Raw genomic sequence first — 20,246 nt, forward strand, 5'->3', positions numbered from 1 at the left:
GCCCCAGAATCAGCCCCCCAATTCTTCCCTTCCCTCTTTCATTGACGCTCTTGGGAAATTCTCCTTAACCATTCAATCCCAGAAGCAGTTTCTAAACCTAACAACGAAGTAAATCCAGGAAGGGAAGCAGAACACAAAAGAGCTATTGGACTGAATGCCCCATGCATCATCCCGGTCTCCCCCACAGCCACTTACCTCAACTTTTTGCCTAACGTCCTCTTTGCTCCCAATGAGACCATTCAGCGTATTTTGGGCGCATTCCATATGGCTGCAGTACTCGCCATAAATCAATAGCCTGGAGAGGATTTAATCAGAAACATTTGCCGGTAGTTATTTCTCATTATAAAAAAATATGGGAAAGTACAAAGCAAACAGCTAGTCCCCCCATATAACTGCTCAACGAAGTATTAACACTTTTTTACTGCACCGCTTTTTTAACATCGCAACACTTTGAGGTTTTCAGAGAAGCATGTTCGAGCCTGTATGGGAAATTCGGCAGCCAAAATTAGGCTGGTGGGGGAGTGGAAGGGACTTTTCAATTAATCCGCCCTCCCATTACGCAAAGTACCGTGGCTCATCCCTCAACTGCCAGGTCCCAGAGCCCTGGCATAATTCCAACACTGGCCTGTAAAATCCCTAAATCCAAGTTTGCTTGGGTGAGACCAGATGTTAAACTATAATGATATGGTTGTCATCTCAATGATATGCACTAATACCCCTCTGCTCTGGATTGCTATGAAGTTCCTGTTCATGCCGGGGGAAATGACCCTTTCCTTTTTCCTCTTTCCACTGGCTGAGAAGCTCCAAAAAAGTCCAGCAGAGGGAGTCTGCCTATCCGCTCTGCTGCTACTTCTCAAATAGCGTATTCAGAGATCCGCACCTTCTTTCTCTTTTCAGACGCCAGTTTCTTTTTTAGTAACTTTCTGAACAGAGATGGATCTGGCTCAAAACTCTGGATCGAAACACATCATGACTTTGAAAAAGTCTGAATCTGAATCCAGATCCCAACATCCTACCGAGTTCTTATCTCTATAGGGAGCTGTACTGAAATCCTAGAGCTCAACGCCCTTGTTATTGTTGTTAAATTATTATTTGTATTGCAGCAGCAGTTAGGAGCCCTTGTCATGGTCCAGGACCCCACTGTGCTAGGAGCTATACAAAAACAGAACAAAAAGTTAGACCCTGGTTCCAAGAACTTGCAATCTGGATACAATACCACAATCTTGTGGCTCAAGGCTATCTGCAGATCAGATATATTAAAAAAGAATTCGTTTCAGGAAGGAACATTTAAAAAAAAAACTGCCTCCAGGAAGAACCTTCTTCAGAGCATGTTATGAAATGGCTCCATTGATGGTAAGCAAATACACCATGCTATGCACTGTATCTTGTACCCAGCGACTGCAATACAAACCGCACTGTTCCCATACTAAATGGAGCTGCGAGGGGTGCATTAGCAATTATGTAGTTAATGCACCTTGACTCCAGTGGTCCAGGTGCATCAGTTACACTTTGTATTTAGTTGTCCCCCCCAAACCATACATCTAGAGATCAACAAACCTGTTGAGCTGGGCATCCCAGGAGTCAAAAAGCCGTGGACGCTACCCAAGGCATAGGAATGAATGATGGGCGACCTCTATTTAAAGTTCACCCAGGTTCCTACAGCTCCTCTCTCCCCCAAACGATACTTCCCCTCTGATTCATTTCCATTAACTCACTTTCCCCATTTGATCCTAGGTAGCTTGAGGTTTAAGCAATAATACTTAAAAAGCCTATTGGGAAAGGTACTGGAGATTCACTGGTCATTATCGTGCCTTTCTCCTCGCTCTATGCTACATGCAGTTTATTCAAACTGGACATTGTTAGAGGAGGTTAGTGCATTGAACTCTGGATCAAATTGAGGCCCTGGAGGCTCAGTAAACACAAAGGTAAATGGTGCATGCACACCACAAATCCTGCACGCACGCCACTGAATGCAGGAGCTGCTAAACAGTGAGCCCTACTGCAGTGACATGTTTCCTTGAGATTACAACATAGGCAATAATCCCCCCACCCCAGCCGCCCAAATGTCTTAATCGGCTTTTTCCCTCCCTAATCACTTCTGCTCAGTTTACACCGTGTTAGCGCTGCAATTTACAAAAGCAGATCATCCGCTGCATTAAAGCAACAGAACAAGCTAGATCTCAGGAGATTTAAAGGTAAATAAAAACCTTTCACTTGAGAGATTTATTTAATTTCTCTGACGTGGCTCACAGAACATCCTGCCAATGCCATAAAACTACATAACTGGCTTCCAGCCACACTGTGACAATGGCCAGGCTGCTGATGTGCTAATATCCCTGCCTATCAAACTGGCTCTGTTTCCTTCTACTTCCCTGTCTGTCTGCTGTCTCGTTTTATACTTGGAATGCAAGCTCTTTGGGGCAGGGACATCTTTTGTTCTGTGTTGTACAGTACCTACTGTGGTGGGGTTGTTGTCCGTGACTAGGGCTCTTAGCTGGTACAGTAATACAACGAAACTATAACATTTTCCGAACCACAAGTGTTCCCGTTTGATGAAACAATCAACACCATAATCATGCATCTCTTTCACTTAAGGACCCCCAGGCATTTACCATTATTACTTAAGTCTCCCAGCACTCTTGTGAAGTAGGCAAATATGATCCATGTTTTATAAACAAAAGCAATGTGACTTGCCCAAGTTCACAGAATAAGTCAGTTACAGGACCAGATAACAGAAGCTAGGGCTCCTAAATTTCAGTCCAGACTATGTGATGTTTCTTCTTTTCTAGAAAAATGCTCAGAAAGGACTCAGCAATTATTATTATTTGCATTACCGTAGAAAGCTAGAGGCCTCAACTGAGATCAGGGCCACATTGTACTAGGTGCTGTACAGACACCAAGTAAGAGACAGTCCCTGACATGAAGAACTTACTGTCTAAACAGACAAGACAGACAAAAAGTGACAAAACTGAGTATTAACATCATTTTACAAAGGAGGAGCTGAGGAATCGAGAAATAAGGCCCTGATCCCGCAAAGACCCATACACATGTCAGATCTGCGGTACGTGAATAGCCTCATCAAAGAGCTCTTTGCAGGTGCAGGGCCTAAGAGACTTGCCAAGGTCAGGTTGTTTTACATCAATGGCTCGTGTACTTTTCTGGACAGGTGGGGTCGAGAATAGAGTTGGGACATTTGCATCCTTCAGCTCCACACCAGTACTATAGGGCTGGACACTGATGCAGTGGAACACAGCCAGGGTCAGATGCAAAGAGTCAGGTCTTGCTGTGGATTATGTTTTTTTTTTCAAGCCCTAAATCCCATTAATCCTGCATGTCCCCCATCCTCCTCTCCCACACATACTTTCTAGCCATTAAGTGTATTGCACCTGGTAAGACAGGACACAGATTCAACCACATACCATAACTCATCCATTATTTCAGAGACCAGTCACATGCTAGGGAGGATCCCGGTATCCCTGACCTAGTCTCATGGTGTAAATCTGTGATTCTCAAACGCAGCCGAATAATTGAATGGAGAGATTTATGGAATGCTCAATACCTGATGAAGCTGCAGTCAATACAGATTATTCCTCTGGCTTTTTCCCTTAACAACTTCTTAACACGTGCAGTAATATGCAGCTGGTTTAAAGGGGGCTCCAAGAACATAAATTTAAATCTCCCTCTGACATATGAGATTTACAAAGTGTTTCATTTCTAAAAAATCCACAATGCGATGCATCACTCTGCTGTGGGACCCTTGGAGGGGAGTAGAAAAGCAGGAGTGGAACAGCACTGACACCTTAGACAGAGAGGATGGTCTCATGGGTAAGGCATTGGGCTAGGATTCCAAACAGCTAGGTTAATTTCCTGGCTCCACCCGTGGGTACGTCTCTGCAAAGGCAAAGCCTCAGAGTCAAGTGTCAATTGGCTCCGGCTTGCAGGGCTAAAAATAGCAGCATAGACACTCCCGCTCAGGACAGAACCCGGGCTCTGAGACCCGGTGAGTGGGGATGGTCTCAGAGCCCCGGGTTTCTGCCTGAGCAGGAACGTCAGCACTGCTATTTCTAGCCCTGCGAGCCAGAGTCAATTGACCCAAGTTCCGAGACTCGGTGCTGCTACACTTTTCTTTTCAGTGTAGACACAGCTACAGAGTCCCTCTGTGACACTGGACTAGTCACTTTAGCTCTCTTGACGTCCATTCCTCAGCTATTCAATGGGGAAAACACTTCCTGGACTAGAAGTTCTTCGCAGCAGAGACTGTCTCGCACTCTGTGTTTGCACTGTGCCCAGCACAACGGGGCCCTGATCTCTAGGTGATCGCGTGATACAAATAACAAAAGTACATTATAATAGTTGGTAAGACACCAAGACCAAAGAGAAAGTCCAGTCTCTCCTCGTCTCCTGTGAAACTGCCGTATGCAAACGTAACTCTGGAAGCACTAAACCAACGAGACCAGACCAATTCTATTCTGTCGCTAGTCCATTTGGAGACCCTCTCGGCTCTCACAAAAGAGCAGCTGCAATTGTTCTTCACAGTAGACTCCACCCACCACGGCAGCCCTACTGGCCATTAAATCAGCAACACAGCTCAGTTCATACATAATGCAGCACCTTAAAATGCTTCTCTAATTTTTGGTGATGCGCACAATAAGCTCTTTCTGGGACCAGCTGCATCAAAATGTTACATTTACCCACTCAGCTGCTGCAGGCGGTGCTGGCGTTCCAAGTGGGGAGGGCAGAGGCAAAGCTGAACGACAAGCAGCCCTGTGGGGGTTTTCCCTCATCTACTTGGCACACTGAGCTGCAGTTAGACACATGAACAAGCACGCAATTAGAGGAGACGCTTTTGGCCTCTCCTGCTCACTCTATTTAAAAGCACGTTTCAGTAGCCCGTACAAGTAGCTTTAATACATCGATAACAGAGCGAGCCCACAGCGAATGTTCTCGAGTGCACCCTTCTCCTTGTCTCAGCAGAACTTGCCCTAGCGGAGGGGTTCCCATAGGCCATTCTGGGAAATGTAATTCTCACAGATTTAGAGAGGTAGGATAGTGCAGTGGCGAAGTTATTAGAGTGGGCCTCAAGCGTAGGGTTCAATTCCCTTGTCTGCCACAGATTCCCCGTGTGACCCTGGGCAAGTCACTTAATCTCTCTGTGCCTCAGTTTCCCCCATATCTGTGAAATGAAGGCAATACTTCCTTTCTCCCATCCTCTATCTATTTAGGATGTAAGCTCTTAGTATTCTCTCTTACTATATGTATGTATGGCATCTGGCACAATGGGGCCTTTTAAGTTCTACTCTAATACAAATAATAAAATAATGTATTAAGCATGAATGCCTGGCAACAAATTCACAACAATGGTATATACTAAAGCCATAAGCATGAAACAGGAGATGAATTAGTGAAGTGGACAATGCCTCTGCATGGAAATCAAAGCCCCAGCACTAGTGAGAAATGACATGAAGAATGCCACACTACCATAGATCAATATGGCTTGGAAGAGGGAACATACACTAAAAAATACAGTGCTGGCATCTCCTGTGAATGAAGGTGGGGAGACTACAATGGAAAATGGACCCACACAGAATAAGAGCCAAGGCAGAAAGTAGCTTATACAATTCAATGTACATAAATCTTATGAGGCTTAGGATAAAAGCAAAGGAAGGGAATACGCCTTCAGATGTCATCCGCTAGAGACCCTCAAAAGGAGAAGGATTTTAAGATTATACTGGAGGGAAAAAACATATCTGAGACCTTTGGCAGAGTGAAGAACTCAAACCCCAAACCACACACAGCTGTTCTGCTTTGAACATTGTTAACTGTAGCCTTTAATAAGGTACAAGGCAAGGCCAGATTCTGAATATTCTATGCAGTGCTAGTCACTGTATTGAAAGGAACTGATAGCCGATCAAGAGCAAAGGGCAACCAGAATGACACAAGAAACGTGTGGTCCCCTTACTGAATGAGGGAGGCAACCTAGTGACAGAGGACGTGGAAAAAGCTAATGTACTCAATGCTTTTTTTGCCTCTGTCTTCACGAACAAGGTCAGCTCCCAGACTGCTGCACTGGGCAGCACAGCATGGGGAGGAGGTGACCAGCCCTCTGTGGAGAAAGAAGTGGTTCAGAACTATTTAGCAAAGTTGGATGAGCACAAGTCCATGGGACTGGATGTACTGCATCCATGGGTGCTAAAGGAGTTGGCGGATGTGATTGCAGAGCCACTGGCCATTATCTTTGAAAACTCATGGCGATCGGGGGAGATCCCGAAAGACTGGCAAAAGGCTAATGTAGTGCCCATTTTTAAAAAAGGGAAGGAGGAGGATCCGGGGAACTACAGACCAGTCATCCACACCGCAGTCCCTGGAAAAACCATGGAGCAGGTCCTCAAGGAATCAATTCTGAAGCACTTAGTGGAGAGGAAAGTGATCACGAACAGTCAGCATGGATTCACCAAAGGCAAGTCATGCCTGACTAATCTAATTGCCTTCTATGACGAGATAACTGGCTCTGTGGATGAGGGGAAAGCAGTGGACGTGTTGTTTCTTGACTTTAGCAAAGCTTTTGACACAGTCTCCCACAGTATTTTGCCAGCAAGTTAAAAAAGTATGGGCTGGATAAATGGACTATAAGGTGGATAGAAAGCTGGCTAGATCGTCGGGCTCAACGGGTAGTGATCAATGGCTCCATGTCTAGATGGCAGGTGGTATCAAGCAGAGTGCCCTAAGGGTCAGTCCTGGGCCTAGTTTTGTTCAATATCTTTATTAATGATCTGGAGGATGGCGTGGACTGCACCCTCAGCAAGTTTTCAGATGACACTAAACTGGGGGCAGAAGTAGATATGCTGGAGGATAGGGATAGGATACAGAGGGACCTAGACAAATTAGAGAATTGGGCCAAAAGAAATCTGATGAGGTTCAACAAGGACAAGTGCCAAGTCCTGCACTTAGGACGGAAGAATCCCATGCGCCGCTACAGACTAGGGACTGAATGGGTAGGCAGCAGTTCTGCAGAAAAGGACCTGATTACAGGGGATGAGAAGCTGGATATGAGTCAACAGTGTGCCCTTGTTGCCAAGAAGGCTAACGGCATTTTGGACTGTATATGTCGGAGCATTGCCAGCAGATAGAGGGACATGATCGTTCCCCTCTATTCAACGCTGGTGAGGCCTCATCTGGAGTACTGGTGTCCAGTTTTGGGCCCCACATTACAAGAAGGATGTAGAAAAATTGGAAAGAATCCAGCGGAGGGCAACGAAAATGATTAGGGGGATGGAGCACATGACTTATGAGGAGAGGCTGAGGGAACTGGGCTTATTTAGTCTGCAGAAGAGAAGAATGAGGGGCGATTTGATAACTGCTTTCAACTACCTGATAGGGGGTTTCAAAGAGGATGGAGCTTGGCTGTTCTCAGTGGTAGCGGATGACAGAACGAGGAGTAATGGTCTCAAATTGCAGTGGGGGAGGTCTAGGTTGGATATTAGGAAAAACTTTTTCACTAGGAGGGTGGTGAAGCACTGGAATGGGCTACCTATGGAGGTGTGGGAATCTCCTTCCTTTGAGGTTTTTAAGGTCAGGCTTGACAAAGCCTTGGCTGGGATGATTTAGTTGGGGATTGGTCCTGCTTTGAGCAGGGGGTTGGACTAGATGACCACCTGAGGTCCCATCCAACCCTGATATTCTATGATTCTATGACACAGGGGCTTTAGGGTTTGGGGTGTTCAGAAAGGCTAGGGGGGGAAAAATATGTTGGCTGACATATTTCAATGATTGATCTAACAACCTCAGAGGGGGGTGGGGGGGGGGGACTTCACCTTGTCTGTCTCTGTTCTCTCACTGGCACCTCCAGCCAGGATTGCCCTCATGAACAAGTCTACGCTCAACGTTCATATTCCAGAGCATGCTCCCTAGCACACAGTCAGTTCACCATGTGGAAACAGCTGTCTTTGGTAATCAGCGTGAATTTGTTTTACTGTGAAGGTGTTCCGTTAGAAAGGGATGTTGATGACAGACCTTCCTCATAGCAGCGAGCTGAAACAGGGAGACGTGGACTCCTTTGATAAAGGAAATAGTTAACAGGCAAAAGGGAGAGGAACTCTTTTCTTAGCCCCATATCAGAAACTGACAGTTTGCTTTGGGCCTTGTTTGCACTTCCAATTTTTCACGTGGCAAGGTGCCGAGGGACTGTTCATCTTCGGTAGACAAGTGTAGTATCGAAGTTTCACTCTACCGCTTGTGGTTTCTCTCCTCCCTCACTGCCAAATGCCCCAGGCACACTGCAAATCTGAGCCCATTGCACTGCCCTCTGGTGCGGTCAGGAAGAGTTAAATCTCCAAAAGTTGCAAAAGAGCAATCACCTAAAACTGTAAAACACTTCTTGACTTTCTGCAACAAAATCTGTTCTCTTCCAAAGGAAACCCTCCTCCCCTGCAGCTTTCAGGCATAGTTAAGAAGCACTGCGCTTGACCGTTTTTATTCTCTATCAAGGCTTGTGACAAATAAAAACAAAAAAAGTGCCAGCAATTGGCATTTCGCTGCTTTGAGCTTCCCATGGCATACGCCAGAAAAGGAGCTTCTCACAGTTTAATTACCCTTTTGAAGCCAGTTGGTTGACTTGTTTGTTGGAATAACCCGGCATGAAGAGTAATTTCGAGAGTTAGCTAGCATGGCCTTTTGGGGGGAGAGAGGATTAAATACAAGCATTTTATTTCCAGCTTCTGTATCATATTGATGCTAGAAAGAAATAGCCTCCTGTCTTTAACTTATTGACTTTGATCGCCTTAGCAGAGGAGCTAAGCAAGTTAATTTCATGGATTGAGCCACTGGCAAGCACAATGCAGTCCTAAGGGGAGGGAATCAGAGAGGGACAGTGACTAGCCAGGGTCACAGGCAGAACTGGGTATAGAACCCAGGTCTCCTGAGTGCCCGAATCATAAGACTGGCCACACTGGGATAGACCAATGACCCATCTAGCCCAGTATCCTGTCTTCAAACAGTGACCAGTGCCAGATGCTTCAGAAGGAATGAACTGAATAGGGCAATTTATTGAGTGATCCATCGCCTGTCGTCCAGTACCAGCTTCTGGCAGTCAGAGGTTTAGGGACACCCAGAGCATGGGGATGCCTCCCTGACCATCTTGGTCAATAGCCACTGATGGACCTATCCTCTATGAACTTCCCTCATTCTTTTTTGAGCCCAGTTATACTTCTGGCCCTCACAACATCCCCTGGCAACGAGTTCCACAGGTTGACTGTGCGTTGGGCAAAGACGACTTCCTTAATGTTTTAAACCTGCTGCCTGTTAATTTCATTGGGTGGCCCCGAGTTCTTGTGTTATGTGAAGGGGTAAATAACACTCAGCTATTCAATTTCTCCACAACATTCATGATTTTATATACCTCTGCCATATTCCCTCTCAGTCATCTCTCTTCTAACATTGCCAGGCTCTGACCTTTTACTCTCTCCTCACATGGACGCTGTTCCATGCCCACCGTATCTTTGTTGCCCTTCTCTGTACTTTTGTCCCAGTTCTAGAATATCTGTTCTGAGATGGGGTGACTAGAACTGCATGCAGTATGCAAAGTGTGGGTGTACCACGGATTTATATAATAGCATTATGATACTTTGTCTTATTAGCTAGCCCTTTCCTAATGGTTCCTGAAATTCTGTTCGTTTTTTTTGATGCTGCTGCACATTGAGCAGATGCTTTCAGAGAACTATCCACAATGACTCTGAGAGCGCTATCTTGGGAACACAAAATGATGGAGTATAAATTAGCTAGCTATACTTTGGATTACGTTTTCCAATGTGCGTTACTTTGCATTTATCAACATAAAATTTCATCTGCCATTTTCTTGCCCAGTCATTCCTTTTCAGGACTCTTCACAGTCTGGTTTGGACTTAACCATCTTGAGTAATTTTGGATTGTCTGAAAAAACTTTGCCACTTCTCTGTTTACCCCTTTTTCCAGATCATTTATGAATATGTTGAACAGCACTGGTCCCAGTATCGATCCTAGGGGGATCCCCCTATTTACTTCTCAGCTGTGAAAACTGACCATTTATTCCTACTCTGTTTCCTGTCTTTTAACTAGTTTCTGAGCCGTGAGAGGATCTTCCCTCTTGTCTCACGACTGCTTACTTTGCTTAAGAGCCTTTGGTGTGGACCTTGTCAAAGGCTTTCTAAAAGTTCAAGTACACTGTATCCATTGGATCACCCTTGTCCACACATCTGTTGATCCCCTTCAAAGAATTCTAATAGATGGGAAATCATGTCTTGCCATTTACAAACACCATGTTGAAGCATCCCTAACATAATGTACTTGTCTATGTGTCTGCTAATTCTGTTCTTCACTATAGTTTCAACCAATTTGCCTGGTACTGAAGTTAGGCTCACTGGCCTGTAACTGCCAGGATCGCCCCTGGAGCCTTTTTTGTTACATTAGCTATCCTCTAGTCATCTGGTCCAGAGGCTCATTTAAGCCATAGGTTATATACCACAGTTAGTGGTTCTGCAATTTCATGCGTTCCTTCAGAACACTTGTGTGAATATCATCTGGCCCTGGTGACTTATCACTGTTTAATTTATCAATTTGTTCCTCTAAACCTCCTCTAATCCAGCACCCTATTGAGAAAACTCCACCGCTAAGAACCTCTCTATAGACATCTGAGAGCCCTTCACATACATTAAAAAAACCAAAACATAATAAAGAAGAGTAACACAACTCATCAAAACAGCAACCACCCTTCTCCCTCCTCACCCCCAACCACATCTCCTGCGAATCAGCAGGCAGTGGACCCAATATGGATTAGAATTCTCACTCCAAACTCCTTCAATGCACACTTTAAAAGACAGGCTTCTAGCATGCCTAGAAGTGCAACAGGTTCAGGCCATTTCGTACCAGGAGGTGGGAGAAGGAGAACATTCCAAAGGAAAGGGGAACTCATGGAGATCACTTGGCTGGTGGCCCCTTTCTTTTATACCATGGGGGAGGGTGGGATGCATGCAATTAAAGTACCTGCCCCCGTATCTCAGCTGTGGCAGACACTGGAGCCCTGGTGTCATGTGCAGTGGGATTGCATTAGTGACTTTGTTCACACGTGCTGCTCCAGCTTCCTCTGGTTTGTGATGGACGCCATACTAAGGACTGAACCGGGGAACTCCAGAGCTAAAAGCATGAACTGTTACAGCTTGAGCTAATGAGCCAACACTCTCCAGGTGGAGCTGTAACAGAGTTATCTCCTCTGTGGATCAGGCATGGAGGGCGGCCTGGAGCACACATTCATGAATGGGTCACACTCGATCATCACTGAAATCTAGGATGTCCCTGCCTGACAACGGGACAAACAGGGGAAGCATGCCTTGAGGCATCTTTGCTTTTGAAGTGGACATCAAAAAGCTTTGAGAGTGGAAAAATCCCTGCTGAAAGAAACTTCCAAATGCTAATCTCACTTGAGATACCAGGAACTCCAAGCACATCTCAGACGTGGGAGAAGGGATGTGTTCGGAGCTTTGGGGCATTATCCTCGCTCTAGAACGGGCCTGAAAAAAATTCTATCACTGTGCCAGCCTGCCAGTTTCCCAGCTGCTTTACTGGTCCTGCTAGCCATGATAGCTGCTTATGGAAACGCTGGGATGTTGTCCGTGTGGAAGGCTATACATGCTGTAGGATTTATAAAATGATTCCTGAGCGGTTAAAAATAGGTTGCTATTTATGGCACAGAAGTTTGACAAAATCATGCAATTAGCAATTCTTAGCAGTAAACATCCACACCGGCAGTCAGGCATCACCAACCTGTGTCGGTCTCTCTCAAATTGTCTGATATTACAGATCTATAATTACGCTTGCTCATGCATGGGGAACGAGATTTGTTACACAGATTTCTGTGCCCTTTGTGCCTTCAGAATACGATTGTTGTGCATGTGACTCTCATCCCCATGAGCTGTAACTTAGCTCGTAATGTTGCACCTCGCTTATGTGGATTAAGAGCCAGGGTTCTCTCCCTGATGCCTTAGGTGTGTTGATGACTAGGTCATTTATCGTCTATAGCACACGGATTTGACATCCTATGCATTTAGATGTTAAAGTCAAGCAAGCAAGGCAACTCTGTGCACAAATGGGTAAGAGTATGTGAAAATACACCTTTTTATTAAAAAAAAAATTTCCACCTAAATACCTGTGTGCAGTAGAGTTGCCAGGTGTGCAGTTTTGAGCAGAATGCCTAGTCGAAAAGGGACCCTGGCGGCTCCAGTCAGCACTGCTGACTGGGTTGTTAAAAGTCCAATCAGCAGCACAGTAGGGTTCCCGGCCACTGGGAGCTGCGGGGGCAGTTCCTGTGGATGGGGCAGCACGTGGAGCCATCTGGCTGCACCTCCACGTAGGAGCCGGAGGGGGGACATACCGCTGCTCCTGGGAGCTGCTTGTGGTAAGCGCCACCAGGAGCCTGCACCCTGACCCCCTCCCCCCACGCCTCAACCCTGATCCCATCCGAACACCTTGATCCCAGCCTGGAGCACCCTCACCCCCCCTGCCAGCCCAGTGAAAATGAGCGAGTGAGAGAGAGCAACAGAGGGAGGGAGGGATGGAGTGAGAGGGGGTGGGGCCTCAGAGGAGGGGCAGGACGGGAAGGACAAAGGTGTTCCGTTTTGTGCAAGTAAACAATTGGCAACTCTAATGTACAGGCACTAATGCATCTTCTACAAGCACTGCTGAGGTGCAGATATGGGGAAATCTCTCTAACTTGCAAACACTACGCCCACTTTGCGCAACACATCCAGCACAAAGTGGCCTTAAACCTAGGCAGGGGAAGTCTCTCTGTTGGAGGTGAGCTGGTCCTTCACCAACCACCCCCTTTCAACCCCAGGCATTAGGGGAAGGAGCAGGTATGCTGGAGCGAGGCATGGCGAACCAGAGCTTTGCTATGCCCCATCTAGCTCTGGCGTAAGGTCCCTGAGGGACATTACCTGAGCAGTAGGGCTGCACCTACCTTGCACTGGGGCCAGGTGGTCTTAAATCAGGCCACTGCAGCAGGATTCCTGATGCACCTACCATGAGTCCATTATATTAGAGAGAGAGAGAAATGCTACATTTATGTTACATTCCCCACTAGTTTCGGGGTAGACTGTCATGTCTTTGCCCTTTACACAATATTAAGAATATGAGAAAACCACATGGACAGCTGGTGGCCAAATAACCATGTTTACTAACCACATACACGGCCGGACTACATGTATCCACATCTGCTCTGTTAGGTTCTGGGGGCTTCTTCAGTAGAGGATGGGGAGTCCCACTAGAGGGCTCCCAAGCCATTTAAAGGGACACCATCCAATGCCTATACATTACATAATGGTTCTTCTAGTTAGGTTTATAACCACAAGCAAATATGCAGTCAGTACAGCACTCCAGCATGTACATGGCTCCTCAGACACTTCTGCACCCAGCTGGCAGGAAGACTCGACATCTCCTTTCAAAGCCCAAGGTACTGCTAGTAAAACCTTAAATTATTGCAAGGGCTAGAAAAGTGACAGGCCTTTCCATTTGGAGCTCTTTAGTGCTTTAGCTGGGCTTTCAGGTTCCCTAGCACCAGTTTCTAAATCCCTCTGGGGACAGCAATCACTTTAAAGCAACCCCCTTGTCTCCTCACCCTGAGACAGGGAAGAGCTCTGCAGCCTGCTCAAGCTATTTTTTGGGAGCAAAGACTGACTGAAAGAGCAGTTTGGGGGAAACCGGCTTTAAAAAGCTGAGCAGCCTGGCTGCTGAATGGGGGGGACAGCTCTGTGCTGAAGGCGTTTCTCTTGTTGTTCGTACACCAGACACGTAATGCTTGGAAGATGGCACCAGAAGGAGGTTTGACACTGGATACGTCTACACAGCAAGAGAAGATGTGATTGTAGCATGGGTAGGCAAACCAGAGCAACCTCTAATCCAGTTTGCACAGGTAACAATAGTAGTCTAGATAAAGAGGCACAGGATAACTACCTGAGTACAAGCTGGCTGAGGAGCCCGTCTGCTGGCCCGCATGTACTCCAGTTGCTAGCCTGTGGTGAAGCCCCTGCCACCACGTCTACACCACCATGGTTACCCAAGCTAGCTACTGTCAAATCATCAGGCTGTCTGAGAGAAGCAAACCTTCACCCCAACAGGCAACATCTGAACTGGGGATATAACCAGGGCGAGACCTGGTTAGCTTAGACACAGATGCTGCGTAAATTAGGCCAGATGAGAAAGGAGAGGCCTATCTGCAATTTAACAATAGTAATAAAAAAAGCCCCTGCAAAACTACTGTTCCACCTGAGCGATTAAAACTCTCTGAACGACAGATCTGAAGAACGTTTTGGTATTTGAGTCTCTGGAGCCTGTGTGAGGATTTGCAGCTGCCAGTCGAGATCTGGCTGCTCACAGCTGGAGGTCTGATTAATTCCATTGTTTATCTGGAAAGTTTTCAGGCTCTTCAAAAAAAAGTTATTTGTAAAGTCCTTTCAAAAATGGGTTGGCAAGTTCACATGCACACAGACGCAGCAGCCACCTAACTACCTCCCCTCTGCCAAGCTCTAACTCCTCAATTAACAGCAGCAAACATTTATTTATAGGATTCCTCGCACCCACAGACCTCTAGGCTCCTCGCATGAGCGTGAATAAAATATACACACAATGAGCGCAGCACAGCCCAGGAGTTTTCAGAAAGATGTTGCAAAAACCTCTGAGTAACCCATTCCCGGTATACTGTGAAGAGGGATGCTGTTGAGTCAAGGCAAGCGTATGGATTGATTGACACGGTACCACTGCTCCTACAAGTTCTGGCCGTACCATCCTTGATTAACTTTTCACAATATGGAAGCCTGGGGTACGCTGCTCGTCTGCAGATAAGTCAGGTATTTCTGAGATACCCCGCTGTGCTATGCTTCCTGGAAGGGGAGCCCTCTCTTGGAAGTCAGAATCTGAGACTTTCAATCTTGAATCAGTGCCTGTTGTGACCGTCATGGGAGAGAAGAGACCAGATTTGATTGTGAGGAATATAAAGGGGATTCTTTATTGAAGCTGCTGGACACAGACTGACCTTGTGGCTCTCATGGGTTCTTCAGCTCCCAGACTAACCCAACCTGTGCTGCCTTGCGTCTCCACACAGGGTGTTCCTAAATTCTGACCTGGACTATACAGTCCAGAAAGGACTTCTCCCAACATGACAGTACCGGAACGTGTAAGGACAAGCAAGGCCAGGAATTAGGAGATCAAAATTATATTATTTTTTTAAAATTGTTTTGCATTCTTTCCCCAAACAACTATTCTCTTTTAATCCGAAAAACATTTACTTTCTAAAAGCAGCATCATGAATGATGGACTATCTGACCTTATGATTTGTTATTAATGCAGATGGTATTTCTGGAGTTATTGACTTCTGAGAGGCATTTCCACGTCTAGACACTGGTTGAATCACACAGCAATAACACCCTGGCATTATTCCACAATAAATCAGGCCTCTGACTATTATTAAGAATATTACTAAGACTTTCATTAACCTTATCTGCATGTTCCTGGATACTCCTGTTTGCAGCTGCCAAAACTTAGACTCCTCTATGTAACTTAATCTAGGCTTTAAATCTATTAATCCTCCCATAGGTGCGGGATGTCAGCAGCGCCAGATGGATGAGAGAACAGTCGCTTTGATCTACCAGGCTGAGGTGCCCTGTGTAGACAAAGGAAATGATTCTGCAAGGGTGCAGCATGCCCTTAACTTTCATTGACCTGCGTCCTGCAGGAGACCCCAGTTAAACACTCATGAAGGCGAGGCGTTATTCCGCTTCTGTGAAGTTATAGGCTCTCATCTTTATTCTCCTGTGGGTCTTACAGACAAAGCATTAGCTGCATGATGTTCAGCCCCTAGGACATCCAAACCAGACCATGGCCCAATGGGGTCTGGGAAAGGTTTTGCCCACTCTGCCTTTGAATGCAAACCTCCGCATGCGCCTCTCCCCGTCTTGGTCCTACAACACACGTAGACTTAGCAAATATGAAGAAAGCTTCAGTCATGCAATATGCCTAAGATCAAGGTGATATCGTCGTGTATGTGAAGAAAATGGCTATAGGACAATCTACCCAACGTTGCGATGCCCTTGAGGCTACCATTCCTGATGCCATCATATCCTCTGCAGCAGGTGCTAATTGCAGTCTGGGACAATAGGGCAGAATGAGGTTACACTTGTAACGATCAAACTACTTGAGTGCAGGTGGTCACTAACCTATCACTCACTCTGTGGCACAGGTGTTTTGGAAGGACACCAAAAGGAGCAAAACAAGAACTGGTTTGGAACAGGAGCCCCTACGCTGATAGGACATCGGCATGGCTGATAGGACCTTACACGTTAACAGAGAGTGGTGCTTTCTTGCCCCCTCTACAGTAAGTACAACACTGGGACTCCTGAATATCTGATGTTACTGCGGGATTTGTTTATGCTTCTGCAGAGTTCTGAGGATGCTGCCAAGGATTGTGGGAGCAGGCGTGTGCAGGTGAGTTTTTTATACACTGCGCCACTCCTTCAGTAAATCAAGTGAGCTCCTTTTTATGTCAATAGAGCTATACTCATTTAAATCCCAAGAGGGATCTAGCCAGAGTGTCATGAAATAGCAGCAATTGTTTAGGGACAGATCCTCCTCTTTCTTCATGTCTCCTGCCCCCCATCATTCCACCATTTACCAGACATGGTCCCCCAACCGATGGCCAGAAAGCCTGACGGGTAGCAGCCAGGTGTGATAAATGCAGTGCAGTCTCTCAGACCCTTACCTGCCTATACTGGGAAATTAAACTAGCCAAAACAGGGTGTTAACTATGTAGGAGTGAGGGGTTAGCAGAGGACAGGGCTTCAGGGTCTGTCAAAATCGGTATTTTTCTTATCGATATTTTTCACTCTCAGATCATGCCCTGTAACTAGCAATGCTCAACCAGGACTTAGCTTGTCACAGTTAGAGCTCCCTGTATGTTGGCTGAGTCTTTCATTCTTTTTACCTTTCTTTGAATTCTAGAAAAACTTTCGCCAAGCTGCTTCCTCCAGACATCATACAGACATCGATGGCCCTCAGGAAATTGAAGTGCACTTTAATTAGGTCCTAAAACAACGAAAAAATCAATATGTTAAAAAATCTGAAACTCACTCTAGGCTCATGCATGTGAAGTGTTTAGTTAATGCACATGCATTTCTTTAAGTAACCTTGCAGTCATTTTTTTGATATGTCTAAACAGACTGCTGCAGCTGCAGCTCTCCCATCCACATAGGTAATCTACCTCCCTGAGAGGCAGTAGCTAGGTAAACAGAAAAATTCTTCCATCAACCTTGCGCTGGCTGCACCAGGGGTCATAGCTACGTCTGTCAGGGGTGTGGATTTTTCACTCTCCTGAGAGATGCAAGTTCCCAGTGTAGACCAGCTCTTTGCCTATTAACTGTTTTAATGGAAGCGACTCCAGTGAGATATATCCCTAAATCACAATAAATATGAGGGTGTAATTAAGTTAGAAGATTATACAATGAGAAACGCATAGCGGGGTTCTGTGCATATTAAACTCCCTTTACTGGGTCTAGTGGGAGCAGTCTAGCAGCATACAATAACCTGCCGTAATCCCGTAAAGCCCACACAACGCAGCCTTGTGAAAATGGACCAAGAAGGTGGAGCAATGTCTGCATTTAATCTGAAACACGGACATGGTGGGCCTATGCTGATAATGGAACAAAGGCGTCTGGCTTCCTTTGGTTAGGAAAACTCAACTGCTTAATTGCAGCAACCTGTGTAACTGCCATCGCCGCATGCCAGACTGAAGCAAGAGCTAAGCTAAACTATGCAGAGTAAACAAGTCAGGAAGGTGCACCAGGAATACACCCTGATGAGCCCTGAAGTCTCCATTAACGAGGCTCACGCTATTCTCCCAGTGCTGCCAACTGCCTTTGGCGGTGCTACTATGGGAGAAGAGCCATTCATCATCTTGCCATCCCAGATGGCACTTAGGTGATAACATGGTGGCCACCTGGCACAGGAGGAGGATCTGGCCATATGTGGAGACCAAGGCAGAGTAATAGGTCAGATAACTTACTGCCTCTCCCTGGACTGTCTGGGCAAGGGGTGGGAGAGCAGCCAGAGACTGATATCGGTAGGTTAAACACCAAAAAATCAGACACCGATCATAAATCAGATCTAGAAAGAGGGCTGAATATAGAATTCACAGCGACTTCAGTGGGGTCCCTGCAAGAAGGGGGAAACTCACCCTCTGAAGAAGGCTAGCAAGAGTAGTAGGCAGGGCCTACTTAAATACCAGGTAGGCCTTATGCTAGCTTTCTGCCCAGGGGTGAATCTTCACCCAATAAGCATCTAACAGAACTTGGCCCTGTATCAGCCTCGCTGTACACAGAGGAAAGCTTCAGATGCTGGATTATGGCATCAAGCCAGGATCAAACTGGAGGAGAATCTAGGCTGTGTGTGCACATGCATAACAATAATACCTAGTATTTATATAGCACTCTTCACCCACAGAGCTCAAAGCACTTTACACAAGCAGAAGGTACCATTATCTCCAATTCACAGATAGGGACTATGCTAATGAGGCGAAGTGACCTGCCCGAGTTCTCCAAGCAGGCCAGTTGCAGAGCTGGGTATAAAACCCGCCTCTCACGTCCCTGTCGAGTGTGATACTCGCTAAGTCACACTGCCTGTTCCTGTATGTATGTAATTCTTTAAAACAGATATATCTGAAACACACACACACACACACACAATAAAAACACAGGCAAAATAATGTCCTTGTTGTAAAACCGTCTCCTTGTCTTTATACAATACCTAAATTCCACTTGAGTGTTAAAGGGCCCAGTCCAAGCTCTGTGGCCATAACAACTGAAACCACACAGACTAAAGCAATGCATTTTACATGAAATCTGAGCGCTGTTTCTTAAACAGGATGAAGCATAAGCTGCATCTGAGACGAGCAAAGATTTAAGCAATGATGTTTAGACTCTGTTACCTCCAAATTGATAAAAATAGATTCCATCTCTTGTGGAGTCAGTACCAGCTTTAATGGATTCATATAGTTCTGTAAGAGGTAAATGGAAAACTTATTGAAATAAATGAGCAAATGCAATAAGATTCTTTCTTTTTTAAGCTAAAATTGTTGCAGTGGTTGAATTTTCCGGAGGGGAACCTGGGTGAATTTTCACACTTGCCAAGAGATAAGACTGACAAGACATTTACTAAAACCAACCACAGCTCTGGACAAGGATCATGCAACCTGCCTCACCGTGCTTATGTTCAGCCACGTCTCTGCGGGGTTAGGGCTGGACCATCTGGGACTGGGATGCCACAAATGTTTTGTGAGGTGGTCAGGTTGTCAAGAACATGAACAAGATTCACTTGAACTAAAAGCCGAGCTGCAAGCTAAATGAAAAGCTTAAGGCATTTACCACCCACTCGTGGAAGAAGCTCTGAGCCATAATACAGTTAATTTAAATTAACTGCACACTCTCGCTGTGTGGACTAAGTCAGTGTTTCTCAAACTGGGGGTCCTGAAGCAAACAGGGGGTTGCAAGTCTATTGTAGGGGGGTTGTGGTATTGCTACCCTTATTTCTGTGCTGCCTTCAGAGCTGGGCAGCCGGAGAATGCCGGCTGCTGGCTAGGCACCAAGCTCTGAAGGCAGTATCGCCACCAGCACTGAAATAAGGCTGGCATGATATGGGGGATAGTCACGGGGGGGAGGGGTGTCTTCACAGCCTGAAATATTTTCCAAAGAGGTCCCAGCAAAAAAAGTTTGAGAATCCCTGGACTAAGTTATACCTCTTAAGAGTGAGAGGGAGAAGGAACACTGCCCAAGTGAGCTGTGGAAGGATTAATGCCTGCAGAGACACTCGGGAGATGAGAAAGACACCCTGGCTTTACCTTTAGAAGTTACTCCTTGAGCATTCCTCCCCATTAACAGGTTTCAGAGAGGTAGCTGTGTTAGTCTGTATCAGCAAAAAATAACGAGGCATCCTTGTGGCACCTTAGAGATTAACAAGTTTATTTGGGCATAAGCTTTTGTGGGCTATAACCCACTTCATGTTCTGTGTATTTATACCTCCCTACTGTATTTCCATTCCATGCATGTGATGAAGTGGGTTTTAGCCCACGAAACCTTATGCCCAAATAAACTTGTTAGTCTCTAAGGTGCCACAAGGACTCCTCCCCATTAAGAAGAGCCATATTCAGGAAGGTATGCTGGGGAGGGATAGTTCAGTGGTTT

The 20,246-nt window shown here is 45.9% G+C and overlaps 1 protein-coding gene across 6 annotated transcripts in view; it reads right to left on the reverse strand.

The window, feature by feature from the left end:
• Window positions 1-20,246, reverse strand: part of VAV2 (vav guanine nucleotide exchange factor 2) — a 316,349-nt gene that overhangs the window by 40,373 nt on the left and 255,730 nt on the right. For all 6 annotated transcript variants that reach the window (XM_043499066.1, XM_043499068.1, XM_043499067.1 and 3 more), the window contains 3 exons: window positions 18,995-19,063; window positions 16,997-17,097; window positions 196-295 (listed from right to left, as the gene is read on the reverse strand). In XM_043499066.1, the coding sequence (XP_043355001.1) occupies window positions 196-295; window positions 16,997-17,097; window positions 18,995-19,063 (270 nt within the window). The remainder of the gene's footprint in view (window positions 1-195; window positions 296-16,996; window positions 17,098-18,994; window positions 19,064-20,246) is intronic.

Source organism: Dermochelys coriacea, chromosome 16, assembly GCF_009764565.3.
Source record: "Dermochelys coriacea isolate rDerCor1 chromosome 16, rDerCor1.pri.v4, whole genome shotgun sequence".
In the NCBI taxonomy this organism is placed as follows: Eukaryota; Metazoa; Chordata; order Testudines; family Dermochelyidae; genus Dermochelys; species Dermochelys coriacea.